This window comes from Phytophthora parasitica, assembly GCF_000247585.1.
Source record: "Phytophthora parasitica INRA-310 unplaced genomic scaffold supercont2.4, whole genome shotgun sequence".
Classification (NCBI taxonomy): Eukaryota; Oomycota; class Peronosporomycetes; order Peronosporales; family Peronosporaceae; genus Phytophthora; species Phytophthora nicotianae.
This window is the reverse complement of record NW_008648990.1, coordinates 346,205-354,562: the sequence shown is the minus strand read 5'-3', so window position 1 is coordinate 354,562 and position 8,358 is coordinate 346,205. Positions and strand designations below refer to the sequence as shown.

Sequence of the window (8,358 nt, the reverse complement as noted above, 5' to 3'; positions counted from 1 at the left end):
GCAATTGATATTTTATTTTCCGAGAAATAATTGTTCGGGTATTTTATCCAATAATTACAGGAATTCATGTAGGTCAATACAAGAAGAATCGAAACGTCTGTCGCATGGCGTAATTTTCAAGAAAGTAGCAAAAATACCGGCAATTTTTTCGCTCATCACCTCATAATCAGCACCAGTACACATAAAAACCGAATGAATCTCATCTGCCTTTCCAGCCAACCAGATAAATGTACAGCTTTTAATAACTACTGTGATACAGATGGACGAATTGACCTTGACGCTTTACCGCATTTGATTTTGTAACATTCCTTCCTAAAAAGAGGAAAACAGTGGGAGTGATCACGTTAAGTGTGTTTCTTAGCGCAATAAAATACTTTTATCAAGATAAGGGGTTGGTTTACCTGACGCCTGTATAAAACTGACAATATTGTTTTTCCAGGTTGAAGAGAGTACAGGCAACAAAAGATCAACCTGGAGCTTTGCGTGACTCGGTAAAGACCCTACTTCCGTATTCTCTCTACCAACGCCTCTGCAAAGACACCTTACTTCGCCAAGACGGATAATTTATTCCCTCTGAACATTTTAGCTGTTACGGTAACAGCGTTGGTTGCATCATAGACAAGTCAAAGATCAATCAAGAAGGCAACGGGCCGAAGGGATCCTGGCCACCTTTTTGCAAGCCTCTAAGCCCCGTCTTGAATAGCTCTCAGCGACTACCATAGTTCGACTTGTCCGAGAAGCGAACGCAAAGACAACTTCAGAAACAATCACACAAGTAGCAGCTCAGCAACAACAACACACTTTCACCCAACAGTATTGCATCTACCGTTGTAAATTTACCCTACGTTTTTGTCAGATAATGAATGGCGACAAACAAGTCGGACAAGCTAAAATTAAATCATTACAGTAAGAAGTGTAATTAGTCTGGACCAGACTAACTGGAAACCGGGTTTTCAAGACGAACGAACACAGCTAATCTGGGCCAGACTAGTTGTGTATCCAGACTAATTAGGAGCCCAGGCTAATTACACTTCTTACTACACATAGTCCCAAATAATTGCTTATTGCAGATTTCCGTACGTGTAATCTCGTACTTAAGTACAGACAACGACACATTTATTCGACAGACACAAAAATCCGACTGGCAAAGCCGTGCAAGTTACAATCTCAAATGAGCAGCCAATCAGAACCTACCATCAGACTTTTTCGTGCTTTTCTGTTATTACGTGTGCATTGTGACCATTTGCGCGTGGTTTATGACGGAACTTTGTGATATGGACGGGTAATTCTTGTACTTTTACAAAGTAGGATGGTATTCACAGGTGTCGAATAAATGTGGCGTTGTCTGCACCATGATATTCCGTAGTTTTTCAGTGGGGAAATGATGCTCAGCGGTGTAACAGCGCTGGTGTTTGGTATTGCCAAAGTGGCAACTTGCAACTTTGGCAACTGGCAACCCTCCCACAGATTCTGATGCTTGGATTGGATGGCAGCCAAATTGGCAACCCTCCAACAGAATCTGATTCTTGGATTTGCCTCAATTGAACCTATAGACAATCCCCTCGGTAGTAATCCCTAGAAGTAGAATACTCCCTCAACAGCAATAAATTAGATCCCGTTGACCAGTCACATACAAACCCAAGATATTATTCCCTCTCACCCCTCAATCGTAAAATGGAAAACATTTGAAGTCAAATACTCCTATTCTGGGGTGCTTAACTATGGAAAAAGCCATAACTGCACAAGAGCATTGTTGCTGCCACGATCCGAATGTTGACCTGATGAAGATCTTTTAACTACTTTGAACGTGATTCGAGCTTTAAGATCACGGAGAAGTGCTCAACCTTCACTCTAGTTGCACACCTGTGACGGCAACACCATCTTCACTCCACGAAACCCAACTGGCAAGTACCTGGTCGGGTGTAGACTGGCGCAGGCCTCGTGCCGCGATTTGGTGGCCAACCGCAAGACCGGAAGTGAGTCCAGTGCTTTTCAGCATATCAATATCCATATCGTTGCTTGTAACGATTCAGAGGAAGACCGTAGATTCTGTGACCCCTTGCATCTAGCTGTGTTTGGGACAAACTAGGGATGTGAGCATGGTACCAGCATATTTGTACAGCAGTCAATGAGTACTGGTGAGTGTGAGGTAGACTGGTTGGGCTAGAGAGGAGGGTATCTTTGTGTGGTGAGGAGAGCAAAACACGGTGAATCGCCAGTAACGAGCTACATTAATCGTATATTTTGTGTACTGTTCCAAACTGAAGGTACTCGGATCCATTTTTATGGTGCATTCGTGGATAGGAATACCTTTAGACAGGAATAAATTGGTAGCTCCAAACGCTTTGACTACCGAGGGGATCGTCTGTATTTGCCCTTGCAGCAAGTTACAGCTGGTTGCTGAGAGCAAGAGAGCGAATGGTAGCTCGACGAGAGGGTTCTTTTTCTTCTTTGCCGACCAAAAACAAGTGAAGATTACTAGGGGTACAAGTTAGCACGCACTATGCAACGCAATGATTAAAATGCTCGATTTGTTTGGATCTTGCTGTTCGAGCAGAGTACAAGTACGGTACGTGATGTACCCTATCGACGGTACTGTATTTCAAATGCTGCTCTGGATAAGGCGTCAATGCCTCAATGCCTCAAATTCGTTTTTGAGGCATCCGTTTCTGCAATTCTTGAGGCACCATTTGGTTTAAATACAATTGTCTATATGTAAGGCAGAAAGAGTACCTCACACAGTACCTCATTGCTCTAACTTCTCCATCATGGTGCCCATGACGTCTCGATTGCCTTCCTCAGTGTTGCTACCAAGGACCCGTGTTCATGACACCACTTCAAAGTACCAGTGGTATGCATATATCTGGCCTTCTACAATGATTCTGGGCGCGCAGTACACCTGGATTACCCGCGAACAAAAGTCTTCTTATTAACTGAACAAGCGATGCCATCAAAATACGCATTAGCTCAGAACGATTCACTAACTAGACGTCAATATCTTCACAGTGTGTTTGAAAATCCATGAGAAAAAACTACGAAAATACGAAACCAAGCAGCCAAATGTTTTGCAGGCCAACGTCCCACGAAATATTTCATGCATTTAACCATGCAGCAACAGGTTTAAAGCTTCACACGAAGCTTTAATTAAGTATCCAGAAACGAATCGCAGACTAAAACCGCTCATGCATGTATCACGAACTGAATAGGAAAACGCACACGACACAACACTTCCTTACTTTTACTTGAGGTCTACAAACATACAAAACTGGTCTAAAAAGACACTTAATGTCGGTAAAACTCTTCATTATCACTGGCGTTGCTCACATTTCCTTGAGGCAGAGAAGTTATCGTAAGTTACCGACTCAGATCGCAACAGCGGAAGTAAGACATGATAAATCCCCGATATGCCCATTGAAAATGTTGTGATACATTTTTCGTTCGTGCTGTGCAGGTGATGACGTACAATTTATCGTTGCATAACTGGTCGAAATAGCGGCAGTTGGCTCCAATTTTTGTAGTTTAGTTGGGAACAAGGCTTCGCCCTTCTGGTGTGTTTGTGTAAAGCGCTAGACATATCAACACGCCGCTCGCTTTCTTGCCTTCCTTCACTGTATCTGTCTCTGCGGCAACCATGGATGAAGATCAAGCGTTAACTGATGGTGTGAGCACAAACTCCCCGCTTTCACTTCCTCTCCCTTGGGCAATCAATCGCGTCGTCAAAGTCTTCGCACCCATTGCCTACGTCTCCTACATAACTAGCTCTAAGTTTCGTGTTTAGTTCCATGCAGTTGCTAACTGCTGGACGACAGTAAACTCTGAATGGACAAGGTGCGAGTGAGTTCATCAGCTGACGACTGCAAAGCGAAAATTGAGGTCGTAGTGAGTCGACACGGCAAAAGCAACGCTATCAACTGAGCTCCTTCACCTATTTAGCTTCGCCCTGCAGTCATCTTTAATCTGCTTCAAGACGACAGTGAAAATAAGTATAATCCACAACAAAACCCCGAATGAGGCATTCTGTTTTCTCCTATACACAAAACGCCTCATATACAGAGGCTTTGTCACTGTTACTTCCGCAGCAGACGAATCTAAGATTCTGTCGCTCTAGCAGCAACACATCTTGTGAAACTGCAACATGACACATGGCATTGAAAGCCTCATAATGAGACCAGAGCCACCACAATGATGGCTTCGGGTTGGGCAAGAAAGGCAGCGGCAAAGCAAACACTGCTCTCCTTTCAGCACAGCACAAGATTGCAGTTTACTGTACTGTACCTCCATAGGTTTGGCATAGCACTGCTGTATCAAAGCAGCATCGATGATGCATGGTCCGTGTTTGTATAAGACACTTCAGACGATCTCAAAACCTTCATAGAAGCTCATTCTCGAAATCAACGGCTAGCCGACAAGTCTCCGGACCTCCAACCTCCTTTCCGACTCTCCAACACCATGAAGCTTAGCAGTTTCTCCGCGCTCCTCGTCGCCGGTGCCTCGCTGGCTGCTCATGCTAACGCTGACTTTAAAATCACCCCGGACCGCACTGTGAAGGCCGCCACATCAAAGCACGTGAACTACGTCAAGCAGTGGACTCTGAGCGCCGGAACTAACACGGACTTTATCGACTCGATCGATCTTAGTCTTGCTGGTAACGCGTTTGTGAGCTACGTCGACGGTCTCCCGGCCGACGTCATTGGATACGTGAACGTGTCGGGTGACTCGCGCGCTGTCGTCAATGCGGTGACCGTTAGCAAGGATGTCCTTAATGACATTGAAAATGATATGAACGACTTGCTGGACATCGATAGCGACGGAGGAGAGCTCAACGTCTGGCTTGGCCCCACGGCTACCAGTGGTTATTTGCTCACTGAGATCTTCCTGGCTTCCCCCAATGCCGTGACGAAGCTGAAGAGCCAGCGATCGGCTCAAGTTGTCGTCGAGAACGGTGTGCTAGCGGTGAAGGGCAAACGCACTGAGCTGCAGATTGACGCAACCGGTTCGAGTGCCGTGTACGTCTCAGACCCCAAGACCGACGTGAGCGTGAAAGAGCTCAGCTTGGAGACGACAGGCAAGGCGAGCATTGACTATAACGTGAAGAGCGTGGCCGCTCGTACTGAACTGAAGATGGAGTCGAAAAGCACTTCGAGCATTACAGTGCTTTCATCCACCGTCCAGACCTCCACGCTGGAGCTAAAAGCGGACATTTCGAGTTCCATTTGCATTTCCGCAAAGGAGGTGACGGCAAAGACGCCCACCCTTAAGGGCAAGGACCAGATCTCCATGCCCAACGCTGCCAAAACGTACGGTGCTGCCGGCACTGAAGCTTGTGAGGAGGCGGCGTTGCCTGCCCGCAAGGCTGGTAAAGTCACCGGCGTGGTTGCTGGACTTACCAATATCCTGACTGGCGAGGACAACGACGACCTCGATGACGACAACGAGACGGAGGACTAATTCCCAATAGGAAATTGATAGCATCTTTTCTTTCTTTAAGGTTAAGCATGATGTTAAACCGGTTATACTTCACACCTTGGCAGTGCTATTGTTGCTTCCGGGAGCAAAATTAATAACGTTGCATGTACATGCCGTGTACAAGTGGTATTTGTACATATCTGTTGCTCATTTTTGAGTGCAGATACGTCGTCTTCAACGTGGTACTTCAAGCTACGATATGCGTAGTACAGTACTTGTACTACGTAGTAAATGTAGTCTCGACCTGGCGGGGGTTTAGACTTTTTGAGATTTCTTAAGAGATAAGTATTACGTAGTAATACACTGCATATACCCATCACATTTATGCGGTAGCTAGAAGTCTTGCGATATATCTTTAGTTGGAACTGCTGGATGCCTGCCATGGACTCGTGGACACGATTTCGTGCACCTGTGGCTTTTTAGCTCGTAGTGCGGGCTTCCAAGGCACAGATAATGTAATACTACATGTAGTTGGAGATGCAGGTGCGTAGCTCCCTCCATCTCGTGGTGGTGGCGACCTGTCCAACGAGTGCTTGATTCAAAGTTGTAGAGATAATGAACACGATCGGGTATCTACGATTCCTCGACTAATTGTATTAGTCTAGTACATAGTTACCACGAGAATATCCATTTTCGCCTAATTCCTTGGTGCAGCGAAGCTTTCATGACCGCAGGACAGAGACCGAAGTGTACCTATTCATACAGAAAAAAAATAATCTTCAAGTTCAACAAATTAATTGCGTACAGTTTGTCGCAAACATCTGATAAGGATCACTTGGTGGCGTAATGGTCCATACGTTTTGTCGAGTTTGCCATGCCATGCTGGCAACATTGCGCGTGAACACTACGGTAAGATAGAGAAGCATGGCTGGAATTACAGCACCGTAGTCTCGCCTCGGGAAGCTGAATCTCTAGATTTCCACTCGCTTTCGCTTTGCCACGGCAATCTCAGCTGCACCGACCTGGGAAAGCCGCGGACCTATTTTCCACCACTGGTGGTGGCGGCTGTCGCAGCAATGCATTGTGCACAGCAGAGCAGAGAAGCGTCTCGGGGGTTCCTTCGGCACGAGGATACTGTGCGCGACATATTGGCTCTGCTCCTGTCTGACGGCTGTTTACTCCTCGCGGCCACGGCGTTATCCGTTGTCGGGCGTAGCGATCCTCATTCTTAAACTCGACAGCTAGCCAGCAAGTCCTCCAGCTTGACCAGTATTAACCTCCTCATATACCATGAACCTCCAAGCTCTTCTCCTAGTCGCGGCTTCCATGGCCGCTCACTCCACCGCTGAGTTCACCGTCACCTCTGGCACCACCGAGGCCACCACCTCCAGCACGGAGCACGTGAGCTTCGTTAAGCAGTGGACGCTCAACTCTGCCACCAACGGCGACAACATCGACTCCATCGACCTGGATCTCGCCGGTCGCGTGTACGTGAGCTACGTCAGCGGCCTGCCGAGCGGCGTGCTCGGATACGTGAACGTGTCGGGCGACTCGCAGACGGTGGTGGACGCCGTCACGGTCAGCAACGACGACACTAATGACAACGATGACAATGACAACGATGATACCAACGACACGGACGGAGAGCTGAACGTCCGTATCGGAAACAGCACGTCCACCACGCTCAGTGGCTACCTGCTCACCGAGATCTTCCTGGCTTCGAGCGGCATTGTGACGGACGTCAAGAGCCAGCGATCGGCTCAGGTGGTCGTCGAGGACGGCGTCCTGGTGTCGAGCAGTACCACGGCGGAGCTGCAGGTCGAGGCGAGCGGGTCCAGTGCCGTGTACGTGTCGGCGGCCAGCACGGCCGTGAGCGTGCGTCAGCTGCAGCTAGATGCCGCGGGCACTGCCAGTCTTCAGTTCAACGTCGAGAGCGTGGCGGCCTCCGAGGAGGTGCAGATCGACGCGCAGGGTTCGGCCGGTGTCGCGTTGCTGGCTTCGTCAGTCGAGGCGGCCACCCTTGAGCTAGAAGCGCAGAACACCGGCACTATCTGCATCAGCGCACAGACGGTCACGGCCACCAACTACGAAGGCCGGGACGCCAGCCGTATCTCCATGCCCAACGCCTCCAGCAAGTACACGTCCACGGGCACCGCCACGTGTGATGAGTCAACTGTTCCTGCTCGCGAGCCGGCGTGCGTGTCAAGCGCTTGCGCGGGTTCGTCGAGCTCCGGCACCACGGGCACGGTCGGCACGACAACTACCACGACTGCGCCGGCGACGGCTAACGATGACGACGCCAGTGACGACACGAATGCGTCTTCAGCCCCGCGTCTTGCTGCGTTGGCTGCCGCTGCGATCGGTGTGGCCACGGCGATCCTGCTGTAGACGTTGGGCGATTCCGTATGATCTGGAATCTGAATTTTTCCTTTTATTGAGCCGCAGAAGTGCTAGACTTCTGCACGCTCCAGTTCTAGCAGCAGGAGTTAGATAACCATCGTTGACTCCAATATTACTGCACTTAATCACTTTTGATACTTTCTACTTTGCTTCAGACTTCGGTGCTCGAATTCCTACACGAAAAAATTTCGACCAGCAAAGAAAATCTACTGCAAGGGTTGGTCTCATCGATAGGCAGTGGCTACGGCTAGCTCGATCTATACTTACAGCTAACACAAAGGTGTCGTAGTCTAACTCTAAATCGCTGCCTTGGAATCATTCGTGTCCAGTCGGAGAGGCCAAGTTGAAGAGGAAAGATCAACATCGTGTATCGTGTGGCAGCTATGAAAATGAACCCAAAGTGCACAAGTGTGAACGAGCTTAGTCACGTGCGACTCTGCTTACGATCGAATCAGGTTATTGCTGCTTGGTGGCTGAGACTGCCCGTTGGAGTTCGTGTGCATGCCGAGAATCAACTAGCGAAAAAATTGGCATCGCCTGACAAGTCTCTGT

General features: G+C 48.4%; 2 protein-coding genes across 2 annotated transcripts; both read left to right on the top strand.

Moving 5' to 3' along the window:
- Nucleotides 1–4,449: 4,449 nt before the first annotated feature.
- Nucleotides 4,450–5,512, top strand: PPTG_03096 (hypothetical protein; the record flags this gene model as incomplete). Its single annotated transcript, XM_008895775.1, has 1 exon — nt 4,450–5,512. One exon carries the CDS (start codon nt 4,450–4,452, stop codon nt 5,446–5,448), a length of 999 nt encoding a protein of 332 aa, XP_008894023.1. The 3' UTR covers nt 5,449–5,512.
- Nucleotides 5,513–6,248: 736 nt separating this feature from the next.
- Nucleotides 6,249–7,945, top strand: PPTG_03095 (hypothetical protein). The gene has a single exon (XM_008895774.1). The coding sequence runs from the start codon at nt 6,697–6,699 to the stop codon at nt 7,792–7,794; it is 1,098 nt and encodes a 365-aa protein (XP_008894022.1). The 5' UTR covers nt 6,249–6,696; the 3' UTR covers nt 7,795–7,945.
- Nucleotides 7,946–8,358: the final 413 nt, after the last annotated feature.

Coding starts and splice junctions, on each gene's coding strand:
- PPTG_03095 (XM_008895774.1), top strand. CDS start 6,697: ATGAACCTCCAAGCTCTTCTCCTAGTCGCGGCTTCCATGGCCGCTCAC.